General features: G+C 44.4%; 1 protein-coding gene across 2 annotated transcripts in view; it reads left to right on the forward strand.

The window, feature by feature from the left end:
- LOC131974660 (formin-binding protein 1-like) overlaps positions 1-12,270 on the forward strand; it is a 15,796-nt gene extending 3,526 nt beyond the window's left edge. The window contains exons 5-18 of one of the 2 annotated variants that reach the window (XM_059337067.1): positions 767-829; positions 990-1,085; positions 1,381-1,395; positions 3,163-3,291; positions 3,782-3,928; positions 4,995-5,171; positions 5,262-5,453; positions 5,572-5,586; positions 5,718-5,827; positions 7,251-7,383; positions 8,871-9,016; positions 9,508-9,644; positions 9,776-9,934; positions 11,078-12,270. In XM_059337067.1, coding sequence (XP_059193050.1) covers positions 767-829; positions 990-1,085; positions 1,381-1,395; positions 3,163-3,291; positions 3,782-3,928; positions 4,995-5,171; positions 5,262-5,453; positions 5,572-5,586; positions 5,718-5,827; positions 7,251-7,383; positions 8,871-9,016; positions 9,508-9,644; positions 9,776-9,934; positions 11,078-11,106 — 1,548 coding nt within the window. In that variant the 3' untranslated portion in view covers positions 11,107-12,270. The remainder of the gene's footprint in view (positions 1-766; positions 830-989; positions 1,086-1,380; positions 1,396-3,162; positions 3,292-3,781; positions 3,929-4,994; positions 5,172-5,261; positions 5,454-5,571; positions 5,587-5,717; positions 5,828-7,250; positions 7,384-8,870; positions 9,017-9,507; positions 9,645-9,775; positions 9,935-11,077) is intronic. The other variant, XM_059337068.1, reaches the window with a different exon arrangement.
- The last annotated feature ends 5,591 nt before the right edge of the window (positions 12,271-17,861 follow it).

The raw sequence follows: 17,861 nt of genomic DNA on the forward strand, positions 1-17,861 counted from the left end.
AGTGATCAGAGCCGTCACCATGGTTACCTGAACTCACAGACAGCTGGCCACCAATCAGAATGCAGGATGGTGTTTACTGTCTCATTCATTATTTCTGACGTCTCGTAACAACAACAACAAACACACACACACACACACACACACACACACACACACACACACACACACATACACACACACACACACACACACACACACACACACACACACACACACACACGCACACACACACACACGCACACACACACACACACACAGACTTTAAACTGGGTCACTGACACACACACACACACACACGGGTCACTGACACACACACACACACACACACATGTTTCAGTGTTCAGAGCTGCTGAGTGGAAGTAATGTCGGAGCTGAAGAGTGTGTGTGTGTGTGTGTGTGTGTGTGTGTGTTGTTATAAGTAGATTTACATTTCCCAGTATATTTAACATTTTTTTTCATTGGTTTTATTTTATTGTTTTTTTAAATTTTCATTTTAAACAAAAAGCTCAACAGGAAGTTTAAACTGAAAGAATCACAGCAGAGCTTTTACTTTGAAGGCCCAAGCATTGGACTTTTTATCGTCTGATCCTCCAATAGAAACCGAGCAGGTAGTCGTGGCCCAGCCCACATCTTGACATCACTAACGCTGCGTTCATGCCATTAATGACATCATCGCAGCACCTGTTACTGAGCCATCTCGTCTTCGACGCTGATGATGTCATCTGATGATGTCACCAGCGTGATCAAAATTGTTTTTTTTTGGCAGCATTTCCAAGATGGCCGCCGTGCACAGCAGCACATTGAGAGCTCCTGGAAACAGCTAGAGTCTGTGAGTGACCTCTGACCCTTCATCACCTGACCCCGCCCCTCATCACCAGACTCCAACCCCCAACACATGGCTCCACCCCTCATCACCTGACCACGCCCCTTATCACATGGCCCCGCCCCTCATGTCGTTGCGTTGTTCACTTGTTGTCTCTGTGTTCCAGAGCAAACGTCGGTTTGAGCGTGACTGTAAGGAGGCGGAGCGAGCTCAACAAGTCTCCGACAGAATCGACCTTGACAACAAGACGGACGGCGAGAAGGTAAATAAACATCAATTAACCTGAGAGTTTTTTATAATGACTGGCTCTTACTCTTTACTGAGAATTTAATTATTTATTATTTATTTATTTACTACATGAAACAAAGATTCTGACAGGACGTTTGAAGACAAAACCCAAAACCAAAGAACCCAGAGCCAAATGTTTCAAACAGAGTTTAGTTTTTATTTCAGTTTAACATCAGTGATACTAAACTAATCTGAACTCTGCCTGTCTGTCTCTCTGTCTGTCTGTCTCTCTGCCTGCCTGCTTCTCTATCTGTCTGTCTGTCTGTCAGCGCTGCTCTCTGAAGGTAAGATATTCTCAGTTAACTCTTTCATCTCATTCAGAGCTTGTGACTCTCTGCATGTTTCTGTGAGTGACTGTTGCAGTTTGAGATTGTTGTTTTATATTAACTGAGGTTTGATAATCAGTCGGAGTCTCTCCAGCACCCTGCAGTAAACCTTCATGTGGAGGCTGAGCGGTGTGATAACTCTAGCACTGCCTCCAGTCCCCTTTTTGAAAGAAACAACCTCTCTGGTCTGCAACTCTACGTGGACAGTCTCAGACCTCCATGTGACACGGAAGAGGTCAGCCAAGACTGCCCCACAGTGTCTGTAGCTTTCAGTATCTCAGGGAGAACCTCTTCCACACCTGGCACTCTGCTGCTGAGGAGCTCTTTGACAACCTCAGACAGGGATACGGGCGAGTCTTCTCCTGAATCATCAGATCTCCTCAGAGGATGTGATGGTCAGATTCAAGAGTTCCTCAAAGTGTTATGGCCTCTGTTAGACAGTCCAGCTGAGACTCCTTCCTCGAGGCTCTCTGAACTTGCTGCTGCAGCTGCAGCCCTTCTGGCCAACTGGTCCCTGTCTACTGGAGACCACCACCCTCACCGCCGGTGTCAACCGGCAGATTCTCAGGTCTTAAACATGGCCCACCCGGGACCAGCGTCTGTTGGGATGTACAAGACATTCTTCTGGAGGTGGGAGTTACAGACCTCGCTGGCAGGGCCCTCAACTGGATGTTCCCAGATGTCCCTCACTACACGTCAGGGTTTACCAAATCTGTTCGCCAGCCTCCCCCGCCACCTGAACTCAGCACCAGGTGTTGATCAGCTGACAGCTCAGCTCTCCTCTTCACCAAGTGTCTGAGACACACAGCTGCAGTCGTGGCCTTGATGTCTTCCAGAAGAACTATTGATTCCCCAGTCGGCACCCAAATCCTCCAGCAAGGCCAGGTACTCTGAGCTGCTGTTCGGTGCATAAACACAGACAACAGTTGGACACTCATCTTGGAGAACTCTATCACATCGGTGCATAGCCCGGGGCTTGTTAGGATCCCCACACCAAACCCGCGACTCTCAGTCTGGGCAAGTCTGGAAAAGGTGAGAGTCCAGAGCCAGAGCTGTGAGTGGAGGTGGGCCAACTATATCAGGCTGGTACTGCTCCACTTCCTGGACAGTCTCCTGTTTATTATCCCCCTGAAAAGTGACGCTTCACACCCCAAAAACAGTCCATGAAGCAGGGGGGTGACACCCCAGTTTCCGTTGCCTAGTGCCCAGCTTATGATGCACCAAAGCCCAATGACCTTCCCTTCGGATGGTGAGCCCACAGGCTGGCGGCTTCAAGCCAGCTGGGTTCCGTAGGGCCAAGGCCCGGCCCCCAGGTGGGTTTGGCTCCAGGAGGGTGCCCTGATGTCAGGGTCCTGCTACCTTGGAAACTCAACATTCATTTATTTCTTGTTTTTTTTCTTTTGATTACATAAAGGAGAATGCAGCATTTTAAATGGGTATTCACCGGCATAAGGTCATTTGTTTATCCGTCACTGACTATGTGTTGCCTTACTCCCATAGTGAACATGTGACCATTAAAAACATGCACACGTTGTGTGAGAGGGACAAAGTTTGGCCCCCATTTAAATAAATTAATTAAAGATTTCCTGCTTTTTGGATTCGCTTTTCTCCGTGGAAGCATGATAGAAAAAAAGTTTTCTTCAAAAAGTCGACACTGGAGAAATATACAAATCTGTAACATGTTCCTTTAAGGTGTGTCTGATTTAAACTCTCTATTGGTTTCAGGCCCGACAGACGGCTCAACAGAAAAAACAAGCTGCTGAAGAGTCAAGGAAAGACTATGTAACAAGTTTAAACCAGTTTAACCAGGACCAGCACCAGCACTACCACACCCTGGTACCAGTCATATACCAGGTAAACCAGCAGCACCACACCCTGATACCAATTATATACCAGGTAAACCAGCAGTACCACACCCTGGTACCAGTTATATACCAGGTAAACCAGCAGCACCACCACACCCTGGTACCAATTATATACCAGGTAAACCAGCAATACCACACCCTGGTACCAGTTATATACCAGGTAAACCAGCAGCACCACACCCTGGTACCAATTATATACCAGGTAAACCAGCAGTACCACACCCTGGTACCAGTTATATACCAGGTAAACCAGCAGCACCACACCCTGGTACCAATTATATACCAGGTAAACCAGCAGTACCACACCCTGGTACCAGTTATATACCAGGTAAACCAGCAGCACCACACCCTGGTACCAGTTTTATACCAGGTAAACTAGCAGTACAACACCCTGGTACCAGTTAAATACCAGGTAAACCAGCAGTATCACACCCTGGTACCAGTTAAATTAGTGTTTTAACATGGTTCTGTTCTTGCAGCGGATCCAGGACATGGAGGAGCGGCGTATCGAGAGAATCTGTGAAGCGATGCGTTCGTCAGCAGAGGCGGAGAGAAAAGTTCTTCCTGTTGCGAGTCGCTGCCTGGACGTGATGATGGACGCCGCTGAGGGCATCCAGCCCCGGATGGTGAGTCCTCCTGAAGCCCAGACTCTTCAGATCTCAGTGAAGTAACGAGCACTTCATCCGAAGATTCTCGAGGCATCTGAAGATTCTGTTCAATGTTTTTAGTAGAAGTTCATTTTTATAATTTCTTGTGATCAATCCAGCAATCCTCAGTCATAAAGCTGTCAACCAGAAACCTTTCCGTCCACATGTATAAAGCTGTACCGCCGCATGACAACGCATGTCTTTTTAACAAAGTCTGAGTTTTGTTTGTCGGTCACATTAACTATCAGTTTATTCCTTTTTCTGACTGATGGGCGAACCTCATGAACCAAACTGTCACCAGACGCCGTGAGAGTCTACCTCATCCCCGTGAGCGCTGTCCACGCGTCCACATACTTCAAATGAGCTCCAAACACACGTTTGCTGACTGTGCTGTTTCACAGAGCTGCACCCCATTTATTTTATAGGTTTTTATATATCTTATGCATTACAGTCGAAAACTAGACTATATCTCAAATGAGATATAGTCTGGAGACCACCGATTCATTTTTCCGTAGAGGAGGCGTGGTTAATGATCATCCAGAGCTGTTTATTGGGCGCTACGAATGTCTATCATAAGCTTCTGTACGTAGCTCTTAGCTAATCGTATCACTTATACCAGATGACGTATGTAGAGCGACAGAATCGTCCGGGGTCTCACTAAACCACATTGGCTTAGCCACTAACAGGGCATTGGTAGATTAGGCTTTTCCCAAATCCTGTTGGAAGAAAGGCTAAAACATCCTTTTTGGTGGTGAAACAGGAGTGTAAAGCCAAACGTTGTTCTTCTTTTAAAATAAACTTTCGCTCTAAACTATCTAGAACACTGTCTACAGCTAGATCGAAAGAGAGCTTCGTGTCTGCTGCGAAATCGAGCGTGCAAGGCAGCATGGGTATACCCAGGCTAGTCGAAAACCAGGACATAGTGAGGAAAGTTCAGAGGCCTTAAGGTCAGATTTGATACGGTGTGTATTTGTGTGTGTGTATGTGTGTGTGTGCGCGTGTGTGTGTGTGCGCGCATGTGTGTGTGTGTGTTGTGTGTGTGTAGGACACCCGTCAGGTGGTGGAGGTGTATAAATCGGGCTTCGACCCTCCAGGTGATGTTGAGTTTGAGGACTACAGCGCCACCATGAGGAGGAGCATCTCTGAATCCAGTTACCTCGACAACCGAACAGAGGGGCGGAGACACAGCAGGAAGCTGTGGCCCTTCATCCGGAAAAACAAGGTACACACACACACACACACACACACACACACACACACACACACACACTACAGGTACCACACCTGAACTGACCCCCCTCTCTCTCTGCAGCTGTTGACCCTCCTCTCCTCCCCCCGGCAGCCTCCCCCTCCTCCCCCCACCTCACCTTCACCTGGGGGCGTGGCCAACTGTCCCCAGTCCCCGCCCCCTGCCCAGAGAGAACCAATTGCACAGCGGCTAAATGACCTCATGACCTCTGGCTCCAGAACCAGGAAGCAGTGTCTGCGCAGCCTGAAGAGAGGGGTACACAAACACACACACACACACACACACACACACACACACACACACACACACACGTTTCTAAAAACTTAAATGTATGTTTTCATTGTTTCCTTCATGCTCTTCTCTGATTGGACAGCTTTCACTCAAACTGGTCAGTATCACACCTCTGTACTGTTACTGTGTGTACTGTCTCTGTGTAATGTTACTATGTGTACTGTCTCTGTGTGTACAGAGTGTACTGTGTGTACTGTGACTATATTACTGTAGTATAATGTGTTTCAGGGCGCCGGTCCTGCAGACTGCAGTCACCTTCCTCCTGAACAGAGACGCAAAAAACTCCAAACCAGAATCAACAACATCAACCAGGAGATCCAGAGAGAGAGAGAGCAGAGGTACTGCACACTACTACACTCTACTACACACTACTGCATACTACTACACTCTACTACACACTACTACACTCTACTACACACTGCTACACTCTACTACACTCTACTGCACACTACTACACACTACTATACTCTACTACACACTGCTACACTCTACTACACTCTACTGCACACTACTGTACACTACTACTCTCTACTACAGAATACTGCACACTACTACACTCTACCTCACACTACTGCACACTACTGCACACTACTACACTCTACTGCAAACTACTACACTCTACTACACTCTACTACACACTGCATCACTCTGCTACACTCTACTGCACACTATTGCAAACTACTACTCTCTACTACACACTACTGCACACTACTACACACTGCTACACTCTACTGCACGCTACTACACACTACTACACTCTACTACAATCTACTGCACGCTACTACACACTACTACACTCTACTACACACTACTACACTCTACTGCACACTACTACAATCTACTACGCACTACAACACTCTACTACACACTACTACACTCTACTACACTCTACTGCACACTACTGCACTCTACTACACTGTGTTATTTTGCGTTGTGTTGCCATTGCTCAGCAGCGTCTGTCACCCATCAGTCAGTCAAAACACCGACCCCCACCTCTCCGCCGAGACATGTGCGCGCATTAACACACTTACACACACACACACACACACTGAATGTACCGAGCTGCCCTCCACACTACTGAGCTTCACAACATGAAATAGAAACATGCAAACCTGTCTGTATCAGTCCCGTCCCCACATCATCTCTCCATATGCGTCTGGGTGCATGAGCCAAACTAAATACTATCAATACTGTATGATTGATTTTTTTTTCTTGAACGTTTTTTATTTATTCATACAAACTAAAAAATACACATTTTCTATATATTTTTCAGTGTTTTGTAATATAGTCAAGAATATCGTTATCGCAAAAATATCCTGAAACATCGTGATAATCTTTTAAGGCCATATCGCCCACCCCTTCCCCTACTTCACACTACTACACTCTACTACACACTACTACACACGACTACAGTCTACTGCACACTACTGCACACTAATACACACTATTACTACTACTACACAGTACACACAGTACTACAGGCTACATAGTACTACACAGTACACACAGTACTACACACTATTACACAGTACACACAGTACTACACACTACTACTACTACTACAACATACTACACAGTACACACAGTCCTACACACTACTATACAACATACATTACTGCAGTAAAAATATTTTGTGTCGCTGTGGAAACTTAAGTAAAACAGAATGAGAAATAACTTCATTTAACATGTTTTTTAACGTTAGTTATGTTTTAAAGTTTCTAAATGTGAGTGATTATATTTAAAAGGATATAACTGTTTCAGAGACGCTCTGCTGAAGATGCGCGAGGTTTATGAACGCAGTCCTCAGATGGGCGACGCCGGCAGCGTGGAGCCTCGACTGGAGGAAGTGAAACAAAGTCTGCAGAGATTGGAGGACGAGCTGAAGACCAACCAGGTTTATACTGCAAACACCACACCATTATAAATAATATATCTATAGTCATATTTAATATCAATTATATCATTGACTCTTACGGAGAAACACCACCAGATTACTGTAGATGATCAGGCTACTGTAGACCATCAGATAACTGTAGACCACCAGAGTACTGTAGAGCAGTGGTCCCCAACCACCGGGCCACACACAAGAATTTCCGTTTTATTTATTATCTGAGTATGAACAATCTTTTATTTTGAAAAACCTTTTATTTGGAAAAATGACTGGATTCCCGGTCACCTGGGTGCGAAAATTTAACCCACAAACTAGCAAAATGAGTAAGAAACAGATGTCTTTGGAGAGTTTCTTTGCAAAGGGGAAAAGGCCCAGTGAAGAGACAGAAGAGCCTACGACTTCCAAGAAAAAGAAGGCTTTTAACAGACAATACCTGGAGTCATACTTGAAATACGGATTTATCGCGGTAGGTGATTCGCACATACCAAGCACGCTCTGCATAATATGCGGCGACCGGCTTGCTAATGAGGCAATGAAGCCTTCAAAACTGCTTCGCCACTTGGAGACCAAGCACCCTGGATTAAAAGACAAACTCCTGGATTATTTTTAGCGATATGCCGTACATTATGGCGTACCTTGATGGGCATTGAAGCAACACTATGTAGGATTCGTGGTACTGGTACTCTGGCTGAGTTCCCAGAGCGGCACAGTAGCCTACGTGAATTTGTTGTTGCCAGTACCAGTGCCGTAGGCGTCAACGGTTGCCTACCAGTGTCATTGCTGATACCGTTGCCGTCGTCAGTACCATTAAAACAACACTATGTAGGATTCGTGGTACTGGTACTCTGGCAACAAAAGTTGTTCTTAGTAACCTGACACTAACCCTTAGTATGCATGCCTCATAAGCATTACTTAACCATAGGTAGCCATTAGTGAATGCTTTTTGGACCCTTATTGTAAAGTGTAAACATGTATCCCATAGGAAATGCATAACAATTGTAAACTAGAAAATTTCCTACATAGTGTTGTTTTAATGCCCATCAAGGTAACATGTACGCCATATAGCTCATGATTAATGCATTAATTAGCTGTTACTTAATGCTTATTCCCTCCAAATTAACGGCTTACTAATATATGAACTAATGTGTTACTTAATGCTGATTAGTGCATACTTAATGATAACTAAATGCCCGCTGCCCAATGCCCAGGTCTGCTGTAGAGGAACAGATTACTGTAGACCATCAGCGTACTGTAGACCACCAGATTACTGTAGACCATCAGATTACTGTAGACCATCAGATTACTATGGAGAAAAAATATTACTGTAGACCATCAGATTACTGTAGACCATCAGATTACTATAGACCATCAGATTACTGTAGAGAAAAAATATTACTGTAGACCATCAGATTACTATAGACCAACAGATTATTGAAACGTGTATGTAAATGTGTGTTTTTGTGTATACTAAAGTGCGTGTGTGTGTGTAGGCCTGGCTCTCCGAGGCCGACAGCAGACTCTCTGATCACGGCAGCAGGAGACAGAGTGGAGGTTGTGGGTTAAATTCCCAGGCGACGACACCGGGCAGCAGCAGCCTGAAACAGCTCGACAACCGGAGTCCAGCCAGCAGAGAGAGGTACTGATCAATGATTATTGATTACTGATCAGTGATCAGTAGTTATTGATTATTAAGGATTTGTGCTCGAACTGCGTCAGTGTATGTAAATGTAGTTATTTATGTGAAGAAATCACAAGATTCATACACCAGGTGATAATTCAGGTATAAAACCAGAACATGTCCAGATGTTCAGAAGTCCGCGTGTGATGTAACAGATCAATCCATTTGAAGTTCAGATTTTGTGAGTTTGAAGACAGAAACTATCAAAACCTGCTTTGACATTTTTCACAGCAGAACAGGTGTCGCACGGAAAACACGCGAACATTCATACTGTTGACTTTACTGCTGAGACAATGTTGAACTCAATTCTAACAACAATTCTGATGTAAATGTGTGGGAGTCACTCCTGTTGGACTGAAAGTCTGTCAAAGTTATACACATTTAATGTTTAAAGACTAAATATTTTTAAACTTGTCTCCCTCTCTACCTGTCTCTCTACCTGTCCTCAGTCCTGACGGCAGCTACACTGAGGACCACAGTGCCGAGCTTCAGTTTAAATCTCGGAGTTCAGAGTTTGATGACGACTTTGATGATGAAGAACCGTTACCGAGTATCGGCACCTGCAAGTCCCTGTACCCGTTCCAAGGTACTGTTTCATCTGAAGTACTAGTACTACTGTCTGATACTAATAAATACATAAATAATAACGCTGTCAGTACAGCTGATGTACAGGGTTAAGGTTACTGTTTGGTCTGAACATGTTCTGATGTCCTGCAGGTCAGAATGAAGGCACTCTGTCCATGGTGGAGGGGGAACTACTTTCTGTGGTGGAAGAGGACAAAGGTGATGGATGGACCAGAGTACGAAGGAACCTGGAGGAAGAGGGATACGTCCCCACCTCCTACATCAAAGTCTTCCTGGACAGCAGCGCCAAAGGTGCCATGACCTACATATGACCTTCACATGACCTTCATACCACCTGACCTTTAAATAGCAACATGTGACCTTTCAATGACCTCTATATGACCTCTTCATAGGTGGTACCATGCCATCAATCCAACATCCCATTATTCACAAACCCCAAGAGTCCAAAAATGTCTCGCTGGACAGAAAGTCTGACCTCTAAATGACCTCTATGTGACCTCTACCTGACATTAAGTGACCTCTACATGACATCAAATGACTTAACGCGATCTCATGTTGCACAGATGTCCGAGGTCTTTGACCTCAAGATGAACTTTGACCTTCCTGATGACCTCTGTGACCTTAGACCTTGGATCTCTGAATGTCAACACGTAGGTTGCTATGGTTACCGCTGCAGCCTGTCCGTGTGTGTGCTCTGCTTGTCTGTGTGCTAAAACGTTACACCTGTGCACCTGTCAGTCAGGTGAACCTGATCTCAGACTCCGCCTCCATGGAGGTGTGGCTAACAGTTGTGTGTCAGCCTGTTGATTTACTGATTATTTTCTCAATTAATACAATAATTATCTGGTTTAGTTCAAGAAACAAAGACCTGTGAGACTGCCGGCAATCTCTTAACACAGTCCTGTCTCTGAGTGAACGTGATGAATCCACCAGAACCGAACATGATATACAGTCACATGACCTCCTGTTAGAAAGGACGTGAAATATCGCTCCAAAGTTAGAAAAAATGTTAGCGAGGAAATACAGACTTGTCCATTTTCAAAGCGGCCCTGTGACCTCCACATATCTGAAGAAGTTCTATGTGTCCCCATGAGTCCCCTCTTTACTGACATGTCCACTTTATGCTGATAACCCACGAGTCCCCTCTTTACTGACATGCCCACTTTATGCTGATAACCCACGAGTCTCCTCTTTACGAACACTAAACAACTCCTGCCCCCCTAAAGGTCCCATGTCCCTTTAAGGACCCCCTGTCCCTTAAAAATGTGCCTCCAAACTTCAAAATGATCAAAGTGAGTTCAGTGTTAGTTGTCAGTGTTTCTGCTGCAGACCTGCAGTCTCACTCTACCTGCTCTAACACATCTACCTCTGTCTCTGTCTGTCTCTCTGCCTGTCTGTCTGCCTGTTTCTCTTCCTGTCTGTCTCTCTGTCTAGGCTTTGTGCAAAGTAGTCGTCTAGTCTAGCACAGTAATCGACCAGTGAAGACGTCCCGCCACAGGAAGTGATCAGAGGAAGTCTGGTAAAAGCTTTTCATTGGACAGATATTTTGACCAATCAGATGACAGAGTGCTGTTGGTACATGACTGAGTAGAAGTTCCCCGGTGACTGACAAACCAATGAGAGAGCATTTTAAATATTAGCAGATATCATGACCCAAATACAAAGCAGATATTAGCTAGGTCCCAAACACAGAGCAGATATTAGCCAGGTCCCAAACACTGAGCAGATATTAGACAGGTCCCAAACACTAAGCAGATATTAGACAGGTCCCAAACACTGAACAGATATAAGACGGGTCCCAAACTCTGAGCAGATATTAGACAGGTCCCAAACAATGAGCAGATATTAGACAGGTCCCACACACTGATCAGATATTAGACAGGTCCCAAACACTGAACAGATATTAGATAGGTCCCAAACACTGAGAAGATATTAGATAGGTCCCAAACACTGAGAAGATATTAGCCAGTTCCCAAACACTGAGATATAAGCCAGGTCCCTGTGATGACTGATCAGTTAGTTTGTTGAAATGTGAAGAAACATGTTAATGTTTAGAGAATTAACTAAAATAAATAAATACACTTCTGATAAATACATTTTATGTTTTATTTCATGTTTGAGTCCAAACTGATGAATTTAGGTTTTAATTTGTTCTTTTCTGATTCGCTGACAAACTGAGATCAGTTTAACCTGCTGAATGGGAACTTTGATTCTTCCTGTTGGCTGTTTGTGTTGTCTCATCGCAGTGATGCCACAGCAGTGATGTCACAGTGCACTGTGACATCACAGGAGGCGTTAATGTTGTGACATCACATGAGGCGTTTAAAAGCAGTTTGATCATCGAAGACTCGTCTGTGTAAATATAAAGTGTAGCTGCGCAGGTGTAGCCCCGCCCCCGTATACCTGCTGATATAAGTCCCGCCCCCACAGTAACCATTGTGTATTAGCCCCGCCCCCTGCTTGTTGGTCATTGATCATGTTATTGATTGTGTGAAATGTGAAACCTTTTTATTTTATAGTGAGATATTGATCAGTTCTTGTTTTTTTATTGAGATGTGAGACTGCTGATCACGCTCTTTTCAACTTCCTGTATGTTAAACTTTCAAAATAAAGTACTCTGACTCAAAGTCTGTCAGCTGATTCATGCTTTTATTTTTCAGCTCCATAGTCACTCATTTATTTATTATCAACATTTTAATCTAAACTAAAATTAAACCGTTGATGAAGAAAATATATAATTTAACATGGAAGAGGGTCACCGGTTCGAGTCCGGCCTGCGGCTCTTCTGTGTTCTGCATGTTCCCCCCGTGTCAGCGTGGGTTCTCTCTCCTCTGGCTTCTTCCCACCGTCCAAAAACATGCAGCTTAGGTTTAATTGGTGACTAGTAGGGGTGTATGAGAGTGTGAATGGTTGTCTGTCTCTTTGTGTCTTTCCTGTGAGAGTCTTCACCTGCCCAGGTGTACCGCTCCTCTCACCCAGTGTCAGCTGCTTTTATGGTGGCAAGCTGGTTGAGGCAGGTAGACAGAGCGTGGTGATAGATAAGCATGTGGAGGGGAGCTCAGACAGAGGGACTGGAGATTACTGAAGGTTTTACTGTGGTTTTGATGGGTTTGGGGTGGGAAGGGAATGTTAATTTCCATGATGAAGGTCAGTTGGTCAGAGATGGTGAGGTCAGTGTGGAGGCCAGCGGGACAAACCAGGTCCAGAATGTTTCCACGACGGTTGGTGGGGAAATTAACGAGTCGGGTGAGGTTGAATCAGTTGAGAATGGTCTATTGTATTTTTACAGTCAGGGGATTCAATGTGAATGTTAAAGTCGCCTAGGAGGGTGGAGGGTGGAGGGTGGAGGGTGAGACTGAAGACAGTTGTGTGAAGAATTCTGAGAAATCTGACAGAAAGGTTGGGTTGGGTTTTGGTGGACGGTAGATAGCAATGATGAGGGGTTTAGGTGCAGCAGGGATGGAGAGGGTCGAAGCCTTGGCGATGTATGGCAGTGATTCCTCCTCCTCCGCCCTTAGAGCGTGGGCTGTCCATGTGGGATTATCCAGCAGGGCTGGTTTGGTTTAATGTGGAATAATCCATGGGTTTTTGCCAGGTTTTCGTGAGTCCAGTTGTTTGTCAATGTTAGGGTAATTTAAGATGAGGCTTTTATTGTTGAGGGATCTTGTGATAAGCAGGGCTATCTTCAGAGGCTTTTAAAAAAAACGGAAGTGGGTACTGGGTGAAGGTTGAAGGTTGAAGGTGTTCACGTGGTGGTTGTTCACGAGACGGGAATCTGTCTGCTGCAGTGGATTGGTAGATGAACTTGTGGTGGGAGCTCTGGTGCATGGATCAGTGGCGTCATAACAGTCCAAAGTTTTATTGCGGTGATAAGTTCTGTAGTGGGAGAAGTCTGTCTGTCTGTCTGTCTGTCTGTCTGTCTGTCTGTCTGCCTGCCTGCCTGCCTGTCTCTCTGCCTGTCTGTCTTACTGCAGATGAATTAACTGACTTTAGGTGTAATAACCAGGTTCCACCAGCAGATGTCAGCATGTTCACAGTCTGAAATGGAACATTACAATATTATCACATTTGTATTTTTATATTTAAAAAAGAACAAGAAAAAATTCTACTCCATGGTAAATAAAATGTGCTGCCTGGTTTTATAAAAAACTAACAGCAGATCATTGGAATTTTAAAGTTGAACAAACTTTTAAAATAATAACATTTGTCTTTGTTGCGTTTGTTTAAACTACAAACACTCTTGTTGATAATATTAATTATTAGATATCTGAAGTCTAATCAAAACAAAGTTTACTTGTTGAAATATGTTCTTTATTATTTTCACGAGTCTCAAACATTTTACAGTTTCAGTTTCCTGTAAAAGAACAAAATGTTCCTGAACGCCTCGTTTCTTCTTCTCTCACTGAAATCTTGATTTCTGCCCAACAGACGGAGTGTGTGTGAGTGTGAGTGTGAGTGTGAGTGTGAGTGTGTGTGTGTGTGTGTGTGTGTGTTTGTGTGTCTCAGCAGGTTCAGAACACACACGCAGATCGAGATGTTGTTTCCATGACGACCAAATGAGGAAAGTGATGATTAATTTAGAGGCATTTTTCTCGTCCATCTGTTTCTTCTTCTTCTTCTTCTTCTTCTTCTTCTTCTTCTCCTCTTTGTGTTACTGAAACAGCGTTGTGTCTGTGACCTCTGACCTCTGACCTGATCGATTACAGAGAGGAAGCTAATTGGTTCCCAGTTTGAAGCAGCAGCAGATTAGTTTTTATTTCAGGTCCCAGAAAGTGTCAAGTGTCTTGTGAGCGTTCAGCTTTTATCACATATTATTCTATCATATTTCACAGTATATGTCACTAAGAAACGGGTCCATGTGGGTCTGCGGTGTCTGGCACGGGACTGAAGCTTCGCTGAGGACGCAGCAGAAGGTAACGCAGCGTGACTGCAGCCAGAGAGAGGATGATGGGCAGAAACCCAAAGTGAAACAGAGCAGGACAACCTGAGATCTGAAAGGCTGAAAGGATGAGAGGTGACCAGACTTAATGTAGGAATGGGAAGTGGAATGGTTAAAACAGGGCTGCATGAAGTCAGAGAGATGAGTGAAGATATCAGTTTATAAGAGAGAGCAGAGCAGCAGCATCATTATTAATATTAATATTAATTTTATTATTAATAATAATAATAATAATAATAATAATAATAATAATAATAATATTAGTGAACTGGATCAGAACTGGATCAGTGACAAGTGATTCCAGTTTCCTCTGTAGGTCTGGGCTCAGGTCTCTGGAGGGAGCTGCTGATCAGGATCCTTCTGGACCTGTGAGCCCTTTAGATCTGGATCCTTCTAGGCCTGTTAGCCCTTTAGATCTGGATCTTTCTGGACCTGTTAGCCCTTTAGATCAGGATCCTTCTGGACCTGTTAGCCCTTTAGATCAGGATCCGTCTGAACCTGTTAGACCTTTAGATCAGGATCCTTCTGTTTGGACCTCTCCCACGCACTGACTATCGCACACCTCATGTCCTAATCATCTTCACCTGATCAGCACAGGTCACCACAGGCAAGCCTCTCCCTCACCCACACACAGAGCTAGCTCCCCCGTGTGGCGAGGTGGGTTCACTACGGCTCTGCCCAAACCCTCTGTTATTTATCCCCTAACGTCGACATAGCCTTAGCCAGCACGTGATCTATCTATTGCACGCACCCAAACAGTTTCCTGTGCTGAGGATGGTATGCCGATGTCCTTTAAAATGTGCTTAATAAATGCACGCTCAATATCGAATAACTTGTTCACAGGAAAAAAATGGCTTTTCTTTTCCTGACAGACCTGGTAAAGGAACATGGAGTTTACACATTTAAATGAACTATGCCCCATGGATTGCTCTTATATTGGGACTCCACGTCTGTCAGGCCGTGGTGGTGGTTTAGCAGTAGTCTGGAATAATCGGTTTTCTTGCCAGTTGGTGAACACTGATCCTTACACTACATTTGAATTTCAACTAACTAAAGTTGGTCGGCTTAAGCCTTTTTTTTGTGTTTTAATCTATCGCCCTCCTGGTCCAGCAGGCCAGTTTTTATCTGATTTTACTGAGTTCCTCACCTCTTTGTTGAGGTGTTGTTGATAATTGGAGATTTTAACTTACACATCAGTGACGATGACAAGCCGTGTAGCTGCTGAATTTTTTTTATATCACAGAATCATTTAACTTCAAACAACATGTATCAGGTGCCACCCACATGGGTGGTCATGCTCTGGACCTTGTATTTTCTCTGGGCTTAGATGTTGATCATGCCCAATGTGAGGACCTACTAATCTGCAATCACAAATGTATTTTCTTTAATCTAAATGTAAATGCTGACTCACTGCGCCCTAAAAGAACAATGTGTTCCCGCATCATAACAGAGAGTACCGTAAATCACTTTTTAGAGCACTGTGTCTGTGATTTGCACTGTGTGAGTTTTTAACACAGTCTTTTAATGAGCACTGCACCATGTTGCTGGACATTGTGGCACCTTTTAAAGTAAGAACAAGGGTTATTTGGATGACTGACACTGTCCGCAGGTTGCGACGGGAGTGCCGTAGGACAGATCGGCTGTGGAAAGCCACTACATCGCTTGCACCTCAAGGATCTCTGCACCTTTTTTTAATGCACAAGTCAATGAAGCCCGGTCTGCTTATTTCACAAACCTGATTGCCTCTTCCAAAAGAAATCCTAATATTTTATTTGACACAATCAACAACATTGTTTCACCACCAGTTTCAACATTACCATGTTTCTCCATAGAGGACTGTAACAAATTCCTTACCTTTTTTGTTGACAAGGTAATGGCAATGTACCTTGATGTTTTACCTTCCTCTTTATTTTTAAATGTTTTACCTGTTACTGGTCCTGCTGGTGCAGCTATTGTGAATTCCTCCCTCCCTTCCAGCCAATTTTAAAGAAAACCAACTCAGATACTGCTCTCAAGATTTTAGAAAAGGTTGTTGCCGACCAACTCACCACTGTGTTGGAGAGACACAACATATATGATAAGTTTCAGTCAGGATTTCGGAAACAGCACTCGACTGAAACTGCTCTTCTGAGGGTTTCTAATGATGTTTTAATGTCCTCTGATGCAGGTGATTTTTCTGTGTTGGTACTTCTTGACCTCAGTTCTGCATTCAACACAGTTGACCATCACATTTTGACCAAGAGGTTACGTGACTGCGTTGGCATATCAGGTACAGCATTACGATGGTTTTCTTCTTATCTTACTGACAGAAGTTTTACTGTCTCTATTGGTGATTTTGTCTCCGACTCTTCCCCACTGTCCTGTGGGGTCCCGCAGGGCTCAGTTCTGGGGCCCCTGTTGTCCTCACTGCACTTACTGCCCTTAGGACAGATTATGAACAGTTTTAACATTTCTTATCATTTATATGCAGACGACATCCAACTCTGTTTCTCATTTAAACCCAATGAAGTTTTTATGCTATCTAGACTCTTAGACTGTTTTAATGCGATCAGGAAATGGTTCGCAGAAAACTTCTAGCAGCTCAATGCTGAGAAGACAAAGGTTCTGGTTTTTGCTCCAAAGAAGGTTGTGCCCACAATCCTACAGTGTGTTGGACCCCTTTCCTCTGCCGTCCACCCCCACTTACATAACTTAGGGGTAATATTTGATAAATCATCGTTGTTTGACACCCATGTTAAGCATGGAAAGCGCTTTATAAATCAAATTTACTTACTTACTTCTGGACCTGTTAGACCTTTAGATCAGGCCGTAGACCTCCTGTCCACCCTAACAAACACAAAACGGCTCCATGTGGCTCTCAGATGGTCAGAGATGCAGAGATGATCCTTATGTTTGTGTCTTTAAATGTGCCAAATTAATAAACACACACACACACACACACACACACACACACACACACACACACACACACACACACACACACACACACCCATCATATCACACCAGAGAAGATGAACAGAAAGAGAGAGGAGGGAGGGGGGAGGAAGGGCAGAGAAACCAGAGAGAGGAGGGAGGAAGGAGGAAGAGCAGAGAGAAGAGGGAGGGGGAGAGGGAGGAGGAAGGGCAGTGAGAGGAGGGAGGAGGAAGGGCAGAGAAACCAGAGAGAGGAGGGAAGGAGGAGGAAGGGCAGAGAAACCAGAGAGAGGAGGGAGGGAGGAGGAAGAGCAGAGAAACCCGAGAGAGGAGGGAGGGAGGAGGAAGGGCAGAGAAACCAGAGAG

The sequence above is a fragment of the Centropristis striata genome, chromosome 7 (genome assembly GCF_030273125.1).
Source record: "Centropristis striata isolate RG_2023a ecotype Rhode Island chromosome 7, C.striata_1.0, whole genome shotgun sequence".
In the NCBI taxonomy this organism is placed as follows: Eukaryota; Metazoa; Chordata; class Actinopteri; order Perciformes; family Serranidae; genus Centropristis; species Centropristis striata.